Below are 20,943 nucleotides of genomic sequence, written 5' to 3' on the forward strand. Positions count from 1 at the left end.
AGCAGAAAATAATTTTGTTTAAAAATTCTTATCTAGAAACAAAACAAAGGTATAAATAAATCTGAAATTATTTACAGCATGTTGAAATATGGGAGCTTTGTCCAGCTGAGACTCTCAGACTTTCTGTTAATAAGACCCAAGATCACTTTTGAGATCAATTAGTAATAATTCATTTAATTAAAGAAATGAAAGATCTTGGTTAATTCCTAGCTATTCTTTTAGAGAGTTTATAATAATTAGTCTGTTTCATCTTAAGCCAATCTTAAAAGTTCTCATCCACTTTTAATGACTTTTAATAATCATTTTTAGATGAGACAAACCAATATGGTAGAAGTTACGTCACATGCAAGTTATGTAGTAATAAGAGAACTCTTGAACTTATAGCTGTTCTTTCTCAATCTCCAATTAAAAGTTTGCAGAAGAAAATATTACACAACACGTTTCTTACTGTGGAAGAATTTGGTAAAGAAGATTTTCGGCTTTGCGTTTCTCTTCGAGGTAGGCCTGTGTTCGCTCCTCTACCAAGTTCTCCAGGTTATTGGCATACTGTTCCATTCTGGACAGCAGGTTACTGAGAATACTGGTGCTGCCTTCTCTGCCAAAAAAAACAAAACAAAAAAACATTAGACACCTGGTTCCACATCTGATGTGTAATTATAGCAGATATAGATGATTATAATTACACCAGACAGATTACAGTAGAAGATTACAATTATGTGAGATCACTGGCTAGTAACCCAAGAATTATTCAGCAAGATGAATTGGGGATATCAAAGCATATGACTGGTTATGAAACAACCATGAGAATAGTGCTGAAAACAGGAAACAGGAAAATGTACTCAGTTCTACAGTCATGAGCTATAATACAGTATAAGTCAGAAGGAGCATGGCATAGTTGCATCTTATGAGGCGGTAAAACGCAGTTATGATGAAGTGTGGTCGATTCTGGTTGAATCATGTACTGCTAGTGTGTGGTTTGCTGAATCATATTGTTCTGTTTAGGGGTCAGATCTCACTCCTACCCACAAAAAATAGAATTATTATAATTATTTTTTTTTTTTAAATGTACAAGAATAAGCCCATACAACAATAAAACTTTGAGGATAAACAAACACAATAAAGTAATACAATCTAAGGCTTATTTCCATTGTGGTCCTCTATGAGCTTAAAAAAATTAGAGCACAAGTGAAAGAAGCTAACTATAAAATACATAAATGATATTAATAAAAAGTTTAACACCATTTTAAAACTCCACTCTGCCTTAGTGTGCTAAAAGATGCTGATATGTCAAAAAAAAATATTTTGCACTTCTCTAATCATTATACTAAAGCTATATGCATTAATATGATCAAAAGCACATTCTACTCTTTTTTCATCTTGTGATACTAATATTGCTGAATCACCTGCTTAAAAGGGAAAGCTAATTAAAGGCTGTCCAGGCTACTGATTTAAATAAAAGTAACAGAGTATTACATTTGATTAAATCTTAATATATATACAGTCATATTATAGCTACAGTGCAAAAAGTGTAAGCAATGTAGCAAATATTCCAGAGCACTCATAGATCTACAGCGATTTTCAAGTATCACTTAAGTTACTACGCCTTTGAGGAACAGCCTGTAATTCTAGGATGACTCATGCAATTGTTTATACAATCTACTTAGGCTTACAATGATTTTGGGAAACACTGCCCTGGTCTATACCTAGATATCTGATTTATTTCAACTTTCTCAAATGTCAACAAGATGCATTTATGTAATGATGACTAGGCTGTAAGGTCCGCTTCTTTGTGAAACATATAAGGCATTTTAGTGGAAGTTTGTCAACGTCTGTCAACTATGACTTAAGTGCCCCTTTGGGGAATTAACAAGGAAAGCTTTCACATCAATATAGGCCGTTTATCAATGAGCTGTCAGCTCTAGGACAGATGCTGCATTCTGTTCAAAGATACAATGCTGCTTCTACTTCATGCAGTAAAACACAGTCTGTGTGGTTTGTTATATTAAGGCCCGGTTTCACAGAAAGGGCTTAGGCTAAGCCAGGATTAGGCCTTATTTCAATTAGGGTATTTAAGTAGCTTTTATATAAAAAAAACATAACTCTTGAAACAAAACAATGGCTCTGAAATATTTTAAGATATGTCAGTGCAAGTTGCTTTCAGTTAAAACAGCTCAAACATGCAAAACATTTTAGTCTAGGACTACCTTAAGCCTTGTCTGTGAAACCGGGGGGAAAAGTGAGATGATATTGACTGCATATCCATGTAATTCCTGGGTTTTTCATTTGTGTGTTTAATTGTGTGAAGGAGAAATGGTCAACTGGTCAAAACAATGTAACAATGAATCATTTCAGAAAAAGAGTGAGCAGCATTTGTGTTATTGGTCTGTTGTAATGAAGGTAAGGATTTATTTTCAAAGTAGTGATGCACAGATTCCTTAAACATAAAAAAAAAAAAAAAAAACAGCTGATGGCCAGCAGCAGTTATTTCCCATCAACCATTAGGGGCAGAAAAAGGTGTCGGACTACAAACAGCTTGACTGTCCACATCATGAACTTATAATATAGAACTGATATAGAAATTAGGGCTGTCAAAATTAATGTGTTAACGCATGCGATTAATGTTTTCAGTTTATCGCGTATATTTCTGTCATCCTTTAGCCAGCCTTACATTATATGATCATGGAAATGCTTTCTGCATGAATAACTATTCAAGCGCAACAAGACACAAAAGAGAACTCAGTGGCGTGTTGTCTGTGAATCTCCTGTCTGTGTGACAGACACACACGACTTCAGACACTGAGTTCTCCTTTGCTCTTGAATGGACAAAAACACACAAAATTATGCCATTTTGTTAAGTATCAGTTTGAGTTAGAGAAGTTACAGTGAGAGCAGCCTAATAAACCTGCTGCAGTCTGCCATTAAGTTTAATCAAGCAACAAAAGAAAAAGAGAAAATCACTCATTGCTCTTGACTGAATAACTTTTAAAGCTTTAAAGGGTTAGTTCACCCAAAAATGAAAATTCTGTCATTTATTACTCACGCTTATGCCGTTCCAGACCCGTAAGACCTTCGTTAATCTTCGGAACGCAAATTGAGATATTTTTGTTTAAATCCGATGGCTCCGTGAGGCCTACATAGGGAGCAATGACATTTCCTCTCTCAAGATCAATAAAGGTACTAAAAACATATTTAAATCAGTTCATGTGAGTACAGTGAGTTAATATTAATATTATAAAGCGACGAGAATATTTTTGGTGCGCCAAAAAAAAACAAAATAACGAATTATTTAGTGATGGCCGATTTCAAAACACTGCTTCAGGAAGCTTCGGAGCGTAATGAATCAGCGTGTCGAATCCACAGTTTGGAGCGCCAAAGTCACGTGATTTCAGCAGTTTGGCGGTTTGACACGCGGTCCGAATCATGATTTGACATGCTGATTCATTACGCTCTGAATCTTCCTGAAGCAGTGTTTTGAAATCGGCCATCACTAAATAAGTCGTTATTTTGTTTTTTTTTGGCGCACCAAAAATATTCTCGTCACTTTATAATAATAATATTGAACCACTGTACTCACATGGACTGATTTAAATATGTTTTTAGTACCTTTATGGATCTTGAGAGAGGAAATGTCATTGCTCCCTATGTAGGCCTCACGGAGCCATCGGATTTAAACAAAAATATCTTAATTTGTGTTCCTAAGATCAACGAAGGTCTTACGGGTGTAAAACGGCACGAGGGTGAGTAATTAATGACAGAATTTTCATTTTTGGGTGAACTAACCCTTTAATAAGGATTAATCTATATTTAATGTATAATTTATGCAGTGAAGACTATGAAGTGTTTGAGAACTTTATTCAATTTCCTACCTGTTAGACAAAATATATAAAATATACTGTCTTTATGTTATTTCTACACTAATTTTGAGATTAAATGTGAAATTATTACAATATAAAAATATATTAAAAACTTGAATGAATTTTTTTATCGTTTGACAGCACTAATAGAAATATATAACAATGTGGATAGAAATACAGTTAATATATTGGAATTATTTAATTGAGTCTATTTTAAAAAATTATGAATTTACATATTGCCCTACATTAAACAATTTTATGTAGACTCATTGGTTAACTATCCATGTTTGTCAAGGCATATATGAAATAGTAACAAATGTAAGTGCTGTTTAGCAGGGTGCAGTGCTTACTTGTTAAATTTTGCAATGAAGATCTTGATGTGGCTGAAATCAGGTCGTTCTACAGGGTCTTCAGCCCAACAGCCTTCCATTAAGATAGTCAGCTCCTCACAGTGCAGGCTGTTATCTGTGGTAGGCCTGAAGTACGGCTTCTGACCATTCCGCACCTTTTGGATTATCTCTGTAACAAAAAAAAAACAAAACAAAAATGCTTGTCAGTGGTGTACAACAAATTAGTTTTAATGTACTTGATCTTTGGAGATGTTACCTTTGGGACTGAGATCCATGCCTTCAACATAAAATGGGCCATTCCTTAGTGCTATCTCCTGTAGTATGATCCCAAAACTGTACACATCTCCTTTCTGGGTTCCTTGGGGAGGATGCCTATCATATATTAGCAACTCCGGAGCTGTCCATAGCTTTTCTGAAAAATCAGTTCGGTCACAAAATCTTTTATCAGCTCTGGACAACAATCAATTGATGTTTCATGCGTCAAGACAAAAGAAAATCTTAACAGATTCTTACTTGCGTACAGCGCATGTGAGTCTTCATTTTCACAGGATGAACGGAAGCTTGCCAGACCATAATCTGTGATTTTCAAAACGAAGCGGCTATCCACCACACAATTAGATGATTTCAGATTGCCATGGGAGCCAATGTAACTGTTGTGCAGATAATTCATTCCCTGGCAGCACAAACATTAAAAAGAACATTATGTCTTTGTCCACATTTTATGGGGCAAATAGAGCAGAATACACATGAACCACTGAAAAAACATTCTGTAGCATATAATTGTTTCATGAGAAAGTAGGACATGTAAAACAATGAACATTAAACGTGTGTATTACATATTGTAATTCTTAATAATACTTTTTTGTATGCTCAAATCATTAAGAAAATTACTGGGTCAATAGAAGCCAAAGAACATATTTCATAATTACCTTTGCAAGACATAATACAGAAATTACAATAAAAGGTTATTGTCTTTTCCATTAAACAGTAACTGTATTTAATACTCAACTCAAGGTGATTCTGTCAGTCAATCTTAAATTAGGCAGCCTTGGCCCATTAAATTTGTTCTGACAGACAAGTGCTATTTTAAAAACAAACAATGCTTTTTTAAGCAATCTTCCATCTTAAAAGCAAAAATATGTTTTGTGCACTTAAGCGTTTACTTTATTGTAGTTGCAGGACAATTTTCCAGCAAAAGCCAAATGCTTTTATGCGGTTGGGCTCTCAAGAACCTTTGACATTGAACAGAAGATTGGTTTACATTAATGGAGAGAGAAATAGAGAGACAATATTTTCATATGTGTTTTTCAGAAACAATGTCTTGCTATCTTTGATGCCAGTCCATTTTCTTTTACTAATGGGGCTTCTCTAAATAAAGCAAATAATCAAACCAACACTGCTTTATGATTCGTTTTTTCTCTCTGGCTTTTTCAACAATACATTAGACATTTTAATAGGCGCACTGTATATACTGGGAAACATTAAAGTATTCTATGTTGTTTTTAAATTATGATGTTTTTAATATGTGTGATAAAATAGGGTTCATATATATTCTGTATTTACTTTCTGTTTTCTCACAAACCTTCACAATGTCATTGATCAGTGAGTATCGGAACATCCAGTCCAGGTTGATGCTCTCATTTTCAAGGATGTCCTGTGAAAGAACAAACTGTAATTCAACACTGCGAAACATCTAGATGCACAGATTTTGTTTTTTATAAGCAAATTTTAGGCCTATAATTCAAACAACACACAAATATGATTATTAACATAAACAAACAAGGTCATTAATATGGAAATGAAAGAACTGTAATAACATTGTAATAGAGACTCAGTTACTGTATAGTTGCCAACTACTTCCCTGAAATGGGCAGAATAAAATGCATTATAACATTAGCAATACAAATGACATCCTTTCAAAAACCATTCACACTGCCTGTGAACACAGAATAATATGAATAAATGGTTAACAATAATGTCATTAGTTAATAACATGTTTACCTGTAGACTGCCCCTGGGGCAATACTCTGTCACAATGCAGATGTTTGGTGGATCGATACAAGCGCCAATAAACCTCGTCAAATGGTTGAACTGCACATCTCTCATCTATATATAACAACAAAGTTTTGAATTATAACCTATATGATGCTGACAATTAGTATGATTTCCACTTATTCTGAAAATCTCAATGACCATGGCTAATAATACAATAAAATAATAAAGTAAAATAAAATAAAAGTTGTTTCTCTAAAGTTTGCCTGTTTTTTTCCTCGGACCATGTCTACGACAGGTTGGCAAACCATTTACTATAAGTCAGGGAGCTATAGTGAGTGGCAGAATCTCTATGAGGCCATATACACTTTACTTACAGTAGCATAAGCTCTGACCCTAACAGTGAGGGCAAATGTCAGTAGGAACTGACATTTGGTCTTTCATTTCACTTTGACCCGACAGCTAATCAGACCCCCGGGGCCACTGTCTGATGTTTCAGACTTACTTCTTACTTCATGTGCAAAAAGCCATGCAGCCCCTCATGTTTCCCATCAAAGCTGAGCAGGTTAGAATTGGCCACAAGTCAGCTAATCTTATCAGCTTTCCCTCGGGATAAGGCCATCAAAATAAACTTAGGCTTCAAATAAGACTGTTATGGGAAGCTTGGACTCACTTCATGTTTTTCATGCTCAGACTCAATCATGGTGGTCTCAGATGATAGACAGAGAGAACAGATTTGGGATATGACCAGAATAGCATATTACAATATCATTCTTACTATCTCTGCCTTATGTACATTGTACATTTTGTTACAGTTACAGTGTGTTGGAGATTGAGGTTAAACCACTGGAGACACATAGATTACTTTACTTTAATGACGTCTTTACTACCTTTCTGAGGCTTGAAAGTGGTAGTTGCGTAGGCTGTCAATGGATGGACAGAAAGCTCTCAGATTTCATTAAAAAGAACTTCACAGTGTTCCAAATATAAATAAAAGTTTTATGGGTTTGGAATGACATGAGGGTGAGTAATTAATGACAGAATTTTCATTTTGGGGTGAACTAACCCTTTAAGCAATTTCATGATTAGGTTCATGATGTTTTGTGGTGGGCTTTGTGGTTGGTCAGAAAATAGCTTTAAATTGGACAATTACATATTTTTTTATTCTTCTATTAATATAAATAAATTTTTAAATCCTACTCCAACTGGATATTTGTCTTGGAGGAGTGTTTACATGAAACTTGTTCTTGCATTCAGAAACAGAATGCAGTCTTGAGATGAGTTTTAAAAGTTGCACAATTTTTAACTTGACATATGGCATATTAAAACACTTGAAGTGAAAACATGAAGTGATGGCCAAAGATATCCGTGTAAATGTGTATTAGTGTAGCGGTGATGCTTTAAAGGGGACACATTTAAAAAACAACAAAAAAAACAAAACATGCAAGCTGCTAAAGCTGTAAAAATGGCTAAATTATTTAAAAAAGAAAATAGATACAAATAAATATCACCCTAATGTCGCCTTCTTCCACTTCATTTCTTTAACGTCCATTTCATGACAAAGTTCTCTGTCTGAAGTCAGTATTTCCTTTCCAAAACACCTTGTTAAAATCCAGCCACACCGCTTGCCCTTCGACCTCAGAGTCTACAACCTCATATTGGCTTCCCAGCCCCCCTTCAAAGAATGCATGTGTGTGTGTGTGTGTTTATATGTGTAGAAAATGGAAGGGGGGTGTTTTAACCACCTTGTGCAGCAAGGCTGTCCAGTAGGGTCATAAACGATGGTCTAAACACACACATAACATGCATACTTTGTGTTCTCTTCCCAGATATAGACACAGATGGATGCAAACACAGATTAAACAAAAATACAGGCAAAACCTCTGTCTTGTGATTAAATGCATTCTCTTACATGCTTTAGTTCAAACAGCACTTGTCTGGTGAGCTCGATCCTCTTCTTGTTCACATGTTTGATAGCCACCAGGTTTCCCTGTTGTGAAAAGAAGCAAGTGTTAAAAGGATCAGATCTATTGAACCGCCACTAAAAGACAGACTGGAGCTGTCATGGTGGGAAATTGATTTAATTTTTATCTTCCTCGAGTCATATAGCTGGATAAATTAACATCCCAGAAAATTGTATTGCTCAGATGTGCTTTTTCGTAGCTCATGAGTCAAAATTTCAAGTCAAAAAGTTTTATTAAAGTAATTTAAATAATTACATACTTGATTTATTTCTGCACTTTAGTAGAAACAATGAAACTGAGATCTCTATTACTGTAAGTCTCCTGAGATATGAAAGAACCTCTGAGCAATACAAATTTGTGATAAGAACAAAGTAAAATGAACTTTTTGTGCAGACAGTCTCTACTGACACTGAGAAAATGGTATTCAAAATATTGAATTTGATCATTTGCTTTGTCCTTGTCAGTGGCCACGGTGACAGCAGAAATATTCAGCTGGCTCAGTTGACATTTGATGCCTTAGTGTCCTTTTCAGCTTACACTGTGGGACAAAGAGGTGACTGTGACTTCTTTGTTTATTCAAATTACATACATCACATTTTCTCGTAATTAAAGCTTTCAGAGAAGTCCTTCATATATGAGTTCTTGGTGGGTGACCAAAATAAAATTTCACTTTGCTTTAGATATGGACTATGTCCGAAAACTAGTGGGCTGCCTATACAGACCTAAATATATTTGGGTTTAAGGCATCACAGACACATTCCAAACAAGCAGGAAACACAAATATGCTGCCTTATTACCTTGCTCAATCACAAATATGCAGTCTTCATTTTTCTAAATGACACCTGACTGCATAAATGACTGTTGTCCTAAGCAACCTGAATTATATTCTTATGTAGCTATGCTAGTTTTATGTATTTTGTAATACTCTGTAAAAAATGGGTCTTTTGTGCGCAAGTCAATCCCAGAGTGCATTGCAAAATGGCTCTGTATTTATAACTGAAATCTGTAGCTAGAAAACAATTTCATATTTTTAAACATGCACTATGCTATCAATTTGTGTGTGCTATGTATCTTATTTAGTTATTGGTGAAACAGATTTGAAAATTTAAACCCCTCCTTTCTGAGAGCCTGCTCTGCTCTGATTGGCCAGATGGCCCAGTTTGTTGTGATTGGTTTACCGCTACAGCGTGTGTCGGAAACGAAAAGGCCATTACCACATATGAAATTCAGCTCAGGCTGGCGACTCGTTTCAGCTGTTCAGAATCTATTCTTTCTTTTAGGAGACAATAACTTTATTTGTCACTCTTTTTGATCTTTAAAACTTTGCAGACCTTGTACATTCACAAACAGCTGTATTACACACTACATGAACATTAGGGCTGGGACAATAAATCGTTGAATCGCGAATCGAGAAATGATTCTGGATCGATTCTGAGATTTTCCGAATCCATCGCAATTCTCTCTCAAATCGATTCTGAGCTTAGTTTTCAACAGCAGATGGCAAATGCTCTAGTGCGTTTTTTGTGTTTGCACTCTGGAGAACATCAGATGTTTCGATTTACAATGTGTTTTTGCAGCGGTGAGCAATGTAGCCAATCACAGTCATGTTTGTTGATCTCTTGAACACAATGGCCAATCACAGGTGTTTTATTTTACTCAGAATCCACTCACCGTTTAAAACGTTGGAGTTTTTGTCCAAGTGCTGAGTTCTGCATGCTCGCGAATCCTCTCATTAACAAACAAAGTGTAGACACGATGTAAGTAAGAGATTCACTGTGAAGTGTAGACAGCTTCATTGATTATAACGGCAATTTGTGAGACATCTTTTTAGTGATTATAAAGGAAGCGGTCTTTGCACGCTTTTTCAGCTATATATAATCCATTGAATAAAAGTTTTGATCATGCTGCTAAGAGGACCGATGGCCAGTTACTTGCTGTAAAATTTCAGAAGTGACATCTACATATAAATGCAGGATTCACTCTTGAAATTGCAATTGACATGATATAGCACGGGACAAAAATATGGCATGTCAAAATATATACACGCAATGTAAATGCAGACTAATAGATTAAAAGAAAAATAGTTGTATCAATACATTTTTGATATTCCATTCTAATTATTTGTAAAAGTAATGACTTGTAAATAATCTTAAATGTCTCACTGTAGATTGATATTCTTGTAATGGTGGAGCCGTTGCCTACATATTACATCTGCACTTTACTAGAGCACCCTCACTAATTTCAGATGCTCACTGATTTGATTCTTAATTTTCCATCACATCATGCCCGAGCAACAGTTTTGAGAGAATCTTGCTGAGCAAGTTACTTAAAGGCGACATTTATAGCTATCTACATGAATAAGAGCTCATCTGTTTAATAGCTTGAAACTCTATCACACTCTTACTCAGTTTTGTTCCAGCTTTAGAAATGCAAGAGTGTACATTAAAGTGCTCCTATTATGCTATTTTAAACTTTCTAATTTTGTTTTGGAGGACTCATACAATTTGTCTCATGTAGCCAAACCTTCAGACCGACGGAAGAAGGTCTGGACTCCATAGCAACTTTCACAACTTTCACAGTCTATGCTGTGAACTTCGCATACTTTTGAAAATCCAGCATTTAGTTCATCCAAGCGCTCGTTTGTGTATTTTTTTAAGTGAGTGTATTTGTTTTATCTATGTTTCCATCCAGCTGCAAATGTAACTTTGCAAAATTGGAATATCGCATAAATCATTTGTGAATAAAGTGTTTAAGAGAACAAAATTCTCAGAAATATGTAGATGGAAACAAAGCTAGTGTCACAGTTGTAAACATGACAGCTTTCTTCTTCCATGAGGGGGTTTGGGGTCACAGCAGGTTTGTTTCCAGGTGGATCATTAAAGAACGCACCATATATACCATATACTGTATGTACCATATGCATCAGACGTTCAGCCAACGGTCCGTGGGCATGACGTCTGAGCCTGAGGCTACCTACAATAGGTTTACATGCATCCAAGGTCAAAAAATACTTAAACTTTCTCATAATATACATTGCACATCATCTCTTTTCTCACAGTGTCTAAAACGGCTCGATAAAGGATTCAATCTCTCTAAACCCCTCCTTTCCGAGAGCCTGCTTGGTTTACCACTTATAGTGTATGTCGGAAACGAAAAGGCCATTACCACATCTGAATTTCAGCTCAGGCTGACGACTCGTTTCAGCTGTTCAGAATCTATTCTTTCTTTTAGGAAACAATAACTTTATTTGTCATTCTCTTTGATATTTAAAACTTTGCAGACCTTGTATATTCACAAACAGCTGTATTACACACTGCATGAACATTAGGGCTGGGACAATAAATCGCTGAATCGCGAATCGAGAAATGATTCTGGATCGATTCTGAAACTAAGCTCAGAATCGATTCAAGAGAGAATCGCGATGCATTCGGAAAATCTCAGAATCGATCCACGAATCGAGATGGATCGATTTATTCTCCCAGCCCTAATTAACATATTTAAAAAAGCATAACAGGGAACTTTAAATATGTTCAACAGGACATCACATTTGCAATACATTTGTGTCCACACAAAGTATGTTTCTGGCCTTAGAGTTTTTAGCTTAGCAACATGCTAACTTCTGACTCTATGGAATGAACCCCTAACTTAGTTGCTGCCCTTGAAGAACATTTAAATTGACTTATGAGGTTCCAGATTGCTGTCTTAGTAGCTACTGTATGCAGACAGCGAGGAGGTTCACTAGAGTTTGGAATCGAGCCATATAGTCAACAAAGATGTCATGAAGCGTAATTACAAAAAAAATCTAGGAATAATACACCTTTATACTGCAAAATCTTTTCCCTCCAGATTACATTATTGGCATTTTGAGATTTGTGATCCAATTATCATGGTGTAGCACAGATAGCACTGTGGATCGACTTAAAGAGCTGAAAAAGCTGCATTAAAGTGTGATCTTAAAGCAACACATTGAGCTGGTAGTGCACCCACTCTCCATTTCACCAGTGAATACGCATGTGTGTGGGTGTGCAGCAGAGGGAGGATGTCAGAAGAACTCAGCCTCACCTTAAAATAGCCTGTTTTTGCAAATAGCTGATATTTTCCATGAGTTGTTATCAAGGATCCATAGCTGGAACCTCTCTGGAAAGGAAACAGAGAAAATACAACACTTACCACCATTCAAGACAAAGCAGTTTCATTATGCACGTCAGAAAAGAAAAGATGCATATCGTGGAGTCCAAAAGTCGGGAGACAACCATTTCTATTATTTCAATTTGATACAAAATAGTCTCACTTAAATATACCTCTGCAACTCACATGATCAGTGTCACAAATTTAATTAATCTAAAAATAGTGTAGAAATATTTTCTGTCATTTTACATCAAAATTTATATTAAATTTCAACTTCAAAGTTTAATTAAAAAAAATTATAATAAAAAATTTAAAAAATTCCAGGACTTCAGTGTGACACCTTTGGACCCCACTATATTTTTAATTGACTAAAAGATACAAGAAAGATCAGATATCTGATTTGCTTCACAAAAAGAATTAAGAAAAGAATTAGAAATTATTGTATGGGAAGAAAAGCATTAAAAGTTTCATTCAAATAACATCAGTGGAGTAGAATGAATCATACATACAGTCCAATGATGTGGAACATACTGGAAAGGGATTCCAAAATGTGTAATACTGTATATGGCAGCCTGGAAAATGCATTGGCCTTCAAAACACATGTTCCAAGTATGACGCCAAGAAACCCTAATAAAATCCACTGTATATGTATATGTGTGTTTATATGTGTATGAGTGTGTGTGTATATGGCACGATGAATCCTAAATCATAATGACACAGTGTTCATTCACTGGCCAGAGGAGGACTGACCCCCCGACTGAGCCTGGTTTCTCCCAAGGTTTTTTCTCCATTCTGTCACCTGATGGAGCTCTTGCCACTGTCGCCTCTGGCTTGCTTAGTTGGGGACACTTAATATTTAACAATATTATTGATCTGACTATACTAACACTATTGTATGAGAATGGAACTGAGCTGGATGATGATGTTAATTTTTGCAGAACTACTTTATAGATGAAATGAACTGGTTCAGGTATTCCCTACGTTGGCAATAATGTTTTGTTGTAAAAAGGGGAATAGGGGGGATAGAATAGGGAATAGAATATACAGTTTGTACAGAATAAAATCATGTCTATGGAATGTCCCCATCATGATACAGGGTATGGTTTGATTAGGAGACCAGATGGCCAATACTGTAGCTAATTTGAACAACTGGTTAATACGAGTCTGCTACTGTAAAACTAAGCCACCTTCAACAAACTAACTAGACAATAGTCAAGAATGTATAAACTATAATTATTCTTATCATTTCTGTGTTAGTTTCTTACATTTATCTTATATAACTTGAGTGAAATCTTACACAGGGTGGGTCTTGTACCCATTTTGAACTATTCTGGCATTTGAACAGACCAAGATTTGTAAATAGGAGCAAACGTCTGAGCTTGTTATGAATTTGTATTTTCTCTAATTTAAAGAGAATTCAGTTTAACAAAATCAAGCTACCTTTTGTGACCAGCTAACTGACTAAACCATCATTGTAATTCCCAAGGAATGCAGTTTTAAATGGACATTGAAAAACAGTGCCAGGAATTACAGCCAAGTCCAAAAAGGCATTTTTATGAGATAAATTAAAACCATATGGACTGAAACAAGAGAAAACCTCTTTTATTTAATGTTGTTTATACAAAAACAGAAACAAAGACATTTCATCTTTAAAATATAGATTTGGTCCTTGCACTTTTACAATGAATTTTAGATCTGGCGTAGAGGTGGCCAACTGGAAAACACATCAGTTTTATGCAGCTTTATCCAAGATATGAAAATACCAGTGAACGCTTATACCTGGGAAAGAGTGAGGCGGCTGCCTGCACGTTTGTGATATTTGTTGGGACTTTCAAACTGCAGTTCCTCCCAACGTATCCTCCAAAGCATCCCAGCTAACTCCTTCTCCAACTTCAGTTTCCTATAAAAGAGCAGATCGGATTTAAGGGTTTTTTAGTGTTGTTATGTGGTTGCTAAAGTATTCCAAATGGTTGCTAAGGCAGTGCTAGGATGTTACTAGAGTGTTCTTGATGGTTGATTATTGTCGCATCCAAACAATTCCATCCTGCGTTCCATTAGGAAGGGCTCATCCCTATGCCCTAATCCCTTCAAAAGGTTTACCCTCCGGAGTGACAGCTTCGAAGGGATGAAAGGTGTAGGGGTCAAAAAACTCTTTTTTTGGAATGCACTTCTGCATTATCTTAACGAGGTATCTAATCAAGGAGCCGCCTTCGTCTTTTTTCCCCTGGTGTACTCTTTGTATTAATATGCAATCATTTACTGTAGTAACATTATAAGCTACTGCTGGTCTTTTACGTTAAATATAATGTATATTGTGTCTATGTATTTGAAACATTTGAATGTGATGATAAAGGTAGCTGTAAAGTATTTTTGTTAAAGTACAATGTCATTTTGACCATCATAATGTACCTAAATCTAACTAATAGAAAAATACTATAGGTAAAATCGAACTCCGAGCCTCCTGTACCCATTCTATGATGTCAAACAACTTCCCTGTGGATCATGGTGGCCCGAAGTGTACATCAGTTGTACCCTTCGAAATCCTTCATTCCGAAGGGCCCTTTGAAGTGGCCAGTTTTGAGCACTTCGGTTTGGAGCAACCCTTCAATATGGCGGCCATGATTGTTTTCACTCCGAAGTACCCTTCGGAGGGCGATATATCCCGTTTGGAACGCACTGCCAGTCTCAGGTCTCTATGATATTATGGTCTCTAGATCTCCTTCATTTAATATCTATGAGATTTTTTTGTGTGTTTTATTGTAAACTGCTGGATTTGAGGTATTATTTTTTCTGTATATAATAAACAGTGCAGGACGAGTGATGGGCTAAAGTTTAATACTTTGGGTTAAGGGTTTTGAAAACTATAGCAAGAGTGATATGTGCCTTTGTAAGCACCATGAAAATGTTTTAGCACAATTAGTTTAAATAACCCTTAGACTAAAGGTTCATTGCCATGTAAGATTAAACTAAGGTGGAAACAATTTTTGCAGGAGGCTGAGTTTAAGTTTGATTGGGCGATAAAATGTGAGCCAATGTTAGGGTCACTGATGTTGTGCCCTTTCCAGCATATTATTTTTAAACGCAAGTAAACCAAGCAGTCCAGCCAGCCATGTGGATACATGCATGGGCAACTTCCAAGTGAATCAACACATCTGGAGGAGCTCTCTGAGGACCTGCTATTTCTCAACAGCTTCTATTCACAGCAAAGATTGCTTTTTCATTTCAAATCAATCTCTGAATGTTTCACTGATGTGGTCTGAGAGTTGCGAAAGGAGGATATCAATGAAGAGAAGCGTAATTACGTTTCAGAGCACTCAAAACAAAGTATGAGAAAATAAAGCAACCCCCACACATTCCACTACAATCTAAAAGGTGTAAAACACTTCCAGATGGCAGAATGTAAGTACTGCAGTGTCTGCATTTCAACAGGGTTTTACTCGATTTTAGAGCCACCCTGGTAAGCCCCAAAACAAGCACCTTTATTTGTTTTTGTAGACCAGATTTTGGAGGCAGAGAGGTGGAAAAAAAACTCGGCAGGGTCTTCGAATTAAAGAGCCAGGTTCAAAAATTTATGCTCAGCTGTTTGCCAAAAGGAAAATCCTTGTTCTAAAATGTCGAAATTCTATGAAGCTTTGACTGAAGGGAACATCATAGATTGGAAACTGTTTGATTGAGTGGCAAGGAGTTTACAGCACAGCAGTAGAAATATCCTGAATAAACCATAAAAATAAAGCATAGGAAAATTAACCCAAACTGCATACTTCTATTTTGAAAGCTTGTTGGCGTTGCTCCATATTTGATGTGGTCAGAGTGTGCTAGCTCTTATTAATATTACATTTTCACTATGAAGTTGTTTTCCGACCAACATCACTTACTGCAAGTGTATATGTGGCAGTTTTTCACTTAAAAGAATAGTTCACCCATAAAAATTTATGCTGTTCAAAATCTGTAGGACTTTCTTTCTTCCATGAAACACAAAAGGAGACGTTTAGCAGAATGTGCATGCTGCTTTTTTTTGACAGTGATTAGAACCAAGGGCTGTTAAGCTCCAAAAATGACAAAAAGCACCACAAAAGTAGTCCATCTCACTTTTATGCTACATCTTAATTCGTATTGTATTTCTTAAAAAAATACGTAAATATAGCACAGAAATATAGCACACAATTCATATTCATTCAGTTCATTTGTGGTTTTTGGACCACTCTGGTCTCCATTCAATTGAATTGGTCTTGTATTGGAATTGGAATATCTGGTTGGGCCACTCAAGTTTTAAAAAAGACGCCTGGAATTCAACGGCTTCAGTGGTGCAGCAGAAGTGAGTAAGGCTTGCAGACCTGGCTTTTAAAGCGATCGACACAAGTTCGAATCCACCTTTTGCCGAGCTCACATTTATTTTCAATAAAAATTAAAATAATGTTCTAAAAGTGGAAATAAACTGCAAACTAGGGTTTAAAAATAAAAGTGTTTTTGTGGGTAGGGTTAGGGGAAGGTGCAGGGAGGGTTTTTATTCTCCCAATAAGGCAGCATCCATTTAATAATTTTAATAAACAATTATTTACACTCTATGATATTATTGCATCCTAATGTACAGAAATACTGAGGTGCAAATAGTATCTGCCAATAGATAGCATCTAATTACTATTTACTCTTATTGCAAAGAAAGAACGGACTATGTACTTTTACATCGTGTAAATAGAATCTATCACTATTTTCACCTAGTGTAAATAGCATATCGCTAAGAAAATGCTGCTATTTTCACTTAGTGCAAATAGTGTAATACTAAATAGTGTAAATAACTTTTAAAGAACTTTCTCTTTAACATTTTGTTGCCAAGACAAGTGATGACAAGATTTATATTATATTAGCCTAATATATAAAAATGTATAGCATATATGCTATATACTGTAGCACCTTGTATGTAATATTTACCTATAATAATTAATCATAATAACTAATCTTAATAACAAATATGTTACATCAAAATATATCTTCAGTCTAAGACAATAAGTCATATTAATTGCAAGACTCTACACAAGTTCTATTTGGTCATGATTTCCATGTAAAAAACCATCAATGGTTCCTCTTATTTGCACAGCATGGTGGTGTTCCTTTTAAATGTTACATTCTCAGTTATATCCATAGCCTTGCCAACAGTAACTACTGTAGCACCAATATTATTCAATGTTTCACTAAAAATACAATCTTGAAGCTCAATCTTGTAGCTCAAATAAAACATGATATAAATGTCAAGGTCATGAATTTGATTCCCAGAAAACACACATACAAATTCAATTTGTACGCAATGAATGTTACTTCTAAGAAAATAATCTGCAAAATGTATCAATGTAAGGTTAACATCTATGATGTTTCCTTTTAAAGAATCAACTGGACAATTCAAAAGAGCAGTTCCTTTTAGCTGAAACGCTTAATCACAGCAGAATGACAGTGATCAGCTTATATTCTTGTTTCTTGATACTTTTCATTCCTGCTGTGTGAAATAAATGTGTGTGAGTGTGTACTGTATGTCTAAGTGGGTATTCTTATACATAATTTCCATTTTAGAGTCATTTATTTTAGACCGAGTTCAGATGAGTGAATGACAAGTCCAAGAATAAGTCTACCTCTGCTGCAACTGCAATATTTATTCTAGTAGCCATGAGGAGCTAACATCAATATTTGTCTCAAAGTGTTGACTATACTGGAATTGAGCCCATTTATATAACCCATGAGTCAACTTCTACAATTCCCTTTTCCACAAGATGTCGTTCCAGACTATTCAATAGTATCCTCTATGATTTTTTTTTTTTTTTTTAAAAAGGAAACACTAAATTTGTAGACCTTAAAGAGTCAAGTAAATTGAAAAAGAAATTGGAAAAGTATATATGAATTGTCTCATGTGCTTCATTGCTTATTAACGCCTGACAGATACCACAATATGTATAAGACTTAACAAAAAATATTTGATCTGCCTGATATCAGCGCAGACAAATGCATGCTAACATCAAGTGGAGCAATCACACCTGAAGAGCATTACTTAAACAACAACAAACATTCTGCTTGAAACATCATGTTTGCGTTTATTTAAACTCAAATTTGTAGACCTAAATGACTTTTGTAAATGTTAAATGTAGGCATTACAACATTATTCTTTACTTTACAAGAAAGTGATATTCATTTTTATATTGGCTGAAGATTATAATAAACAGTGTTAAATTATTAGCATTTTTAAAAAATTAGGTTTAATTAAGCATTAAATGATGGCAAATAGGGGAAATGAGCATGAATTATATATTCAGTATTTGTTGATAATCAATATGGTAGTGATATAACATGCATCCCTGTTATTATTATTATTTTCATAATTGTCTTAACTTGTATAACTTATATATTATATTTCATGCAGAACTGGAGTGCCATCGTTTAAAATTGTAAACATAAAATTGTATACATCCTTTCTACCTCATGTGTTAGATAAAAAAAAATGTGCCTAATTTTATTATGCTTTAAAATACTGAAAAGATTATAAAACTCTCAGTACCGTTTCACACATTTTTCAAATTCTATTCCATACAACTGCACGGATTTGCTCCCAAAATCAGCTTCGAAAATGCAACGTCCACAGATTCCGTCTGGTCATAATTGAGGCAATGAGGTCAACAGCACAGCCTAAAATTTGTTGAAAATATCAGCTGACCAAGTGTAACAAGCAGTGAAATATTTAGACTATCTGCATTTGTCTCAGAAACAGACATACTTTCCAGTTTTCACTCAAACAACTGCTGAGCGGTTGCTCTGGCAACAATCATGTAAATTCCACTCTGGCACCTATAGAAGCTTTTCCCGTAAATCCTCGGAAAAAAGAAACAGCTGCAAGTTCCAGCATGTCTTCTTCCTGTGAACCCTTAAATAACACCTCTCTTGGGTATTTCACATGTTGTCATTAATCTGAAGACGAAAACAATTACTGTAAAGTTTATAGTAAAAAAAAAATTTACCTGTAGATAAGAAAACTGGAGATTCCGAAAATGATGAGGGCCAGTCCAGACCCAACTGCAACTATTCCAAGGACAGGGAGATTATCTAGGGAAATTAAAATAACAATTATATAAAACTAAACTCAGTAACTGACTTTTTGGGTACACTGAGGGAGACTTCACAAAGAATGAATCGGGCCTGATGATAGCATTTATTTGCGCAAACTGCATGCATTTAAGTGCTTGACTCACTAAATAAATTATGCAAATCATTTAACGGTGAACAAAATCTGTGTTGAACGCAGCTTGCACAGCACAATTCCTGATCTAACAGGTCTGTTCTGAGAGCCAGGTTGTGGAGGATGCAGCAGATTAAATCTATCAGGCTTTACTTTACTGGGGCTGCTCAGCCTCACTCCACCACTGCTATCTAGGCACTTTAATCAGCCTTTTGAAATTCTGAAAGTGAGCTCATCGACAGTGTGCATCTAGATATATGCCAAGTTTACCACTCTTCTCCACCATTTGATGAATCACTGCTGTTACTATGAATAGAAAAAGTACACAAACATTTTTTTTTTCAACACTTTTAAAAAGTAATTCAGGGAACCTGTTAACATAACTTAAAGCGTTAGTTCACCCAAAAATGAAAATTCTGTCATTAATTACTCACCCTCATGTCGTTCCAAACCTGTAAGACTTTCGTTCATCTTCGGAACACAAATGAAGATCTTTTTAATGAAATCTGAGAGCTTTCTGTCCCTTCATTGACCGCCTACACAACTACCACTTTCAAGCCCCAGAAAGGTAGTAAAGACCCAGATCCATGTGACCCAAGCGGCTTAACCTAAATTTTCTGAACGACGTGAGTGCTTTGTTTGTGCAAAAAAAAAAAAAAAAAAAAACATTATTTACCACTTTATTTACAAAATATTTATCTCTAACGCGCATTCATGCAACAACGTGGCGCTCCTGTGAACGCGTGCATGCGTGTTGTGATAATATGCGAGTCTGCTCTCGTGTCGACACAACACTCATGCATCGTGGTGATCTCATGAACACGCTGGAGATTAATATTTTGTAAATAAAATAGAAAATTATGTTTTTTGGGTTTTTTTGCGCAAACAGCACTTGCGGCACTTCATAAAACTGAGGTTAAACCACTGGAGTCACATAGATTACTTTAATGATGTCTTTACTACCTTTCTGGGGCTTGAAAGAGGTAGTTGTGTAGGCTGTCAATGGAGAGACAGAAAGCTCTCAGATTTCATTAAAAAGATGAACGAAGGTCTTACTGGTTTGGAACAACATGAGGGTGAGTAATTAATGTCAAAATTTTCATTAAGGGTGAACTGTTGTTTACTCTTTAAATAAATTCATGGTTGCAAGCTGAAAATTACAATTTATTGACTTAATTAAACATTTTTGCAAACAAGTTGCAAACATTATTTTGGGCAGTGGATTTCTAGTTCCCAGCATGCTTTGCATAGAACTGGAAAGGAGAATAAATGTTGAAATTAAGTGTTATTTTATTTGTTTTTAGTGAAGGGAAACATCTGTTAGTGATTAATGCTGTTATGTTTGACATTTAAAAAAGAGTTTCTGTAATAAAGATTAAAGATTTTTTGGTTACCATTGTGCAGAAGAGTATACATGAAGGTAAACACTACATTGACTCTAC

At 35.4% G+C, this 20,943-nt stretch overlaps 1 protein-coding gene across 1 annotated transcript in view; it reads right to left on the minus strand.

Moving 5' to 3' along the window:
- The window catches only part of npr2 (natriuretic peptide receptor 2), a 51,590-nt gene that overhangs the window by 10,463 nt on the left and 20,184 nt on the right, over window positions 1-20,943 (minus strand). The window contains exons 7-16 of the mRNA XM_051893881.1: window positions 19,284-19,368; window positions 14,068-14,188; window positions 12,223-12,297; window positions 8,109-8,186; window positions 6,206-6,310; window positions 5,787-5,858; window positions 4,718-4,877; window positions 4,461-4,616; window positions 4,205-4,373; window positions 449-595 (exon numbers count right to left, since the gene is read on the minus strand). Of these exons, the coding sequence (XP_051749841.1) occupies window positions 449-595; window positions 4,205-4,373; window positions 4,461-4,616; window positions 4,718-4,877; window positions 5,787-5,858; window positions 6,206-6,310; window positions 8,109-8,186; window positions 12,223-12,297; window positions 14,068-14,188; window positions 19,284-19,368 (1,168 nt within the window). The remainder of the gene's footprint in view (window positions 1-448; window positions 596-4,204; window positions 4,374-4,460; window positions 4,617-4,717; window positions 4,878-5,786; window positions 5,859-6,205; window positions 6,311-8,108; window positions 8,187-12,222; window positions 12,298-14,067; window positions 14,189-19,283; window positions 19,369-20,943) is intronic.

The sequence above is a fragment of the Ctenopharyngodon idella genome, chromosome 5, assembly GCF_019924925.1.
Source record: "Ctenopharyngodon idella isolate HZGC_01 chromosome 5, HZGC01, whole genome shotgun sequence".
Taxonomy (NCBI): Eukaryota; Metazoa; Chordata; class Actinopteri; order Cypriniformes; family Xenocyprididae; genus Ctenopharyngodon; species Ctenopharyngodon idella.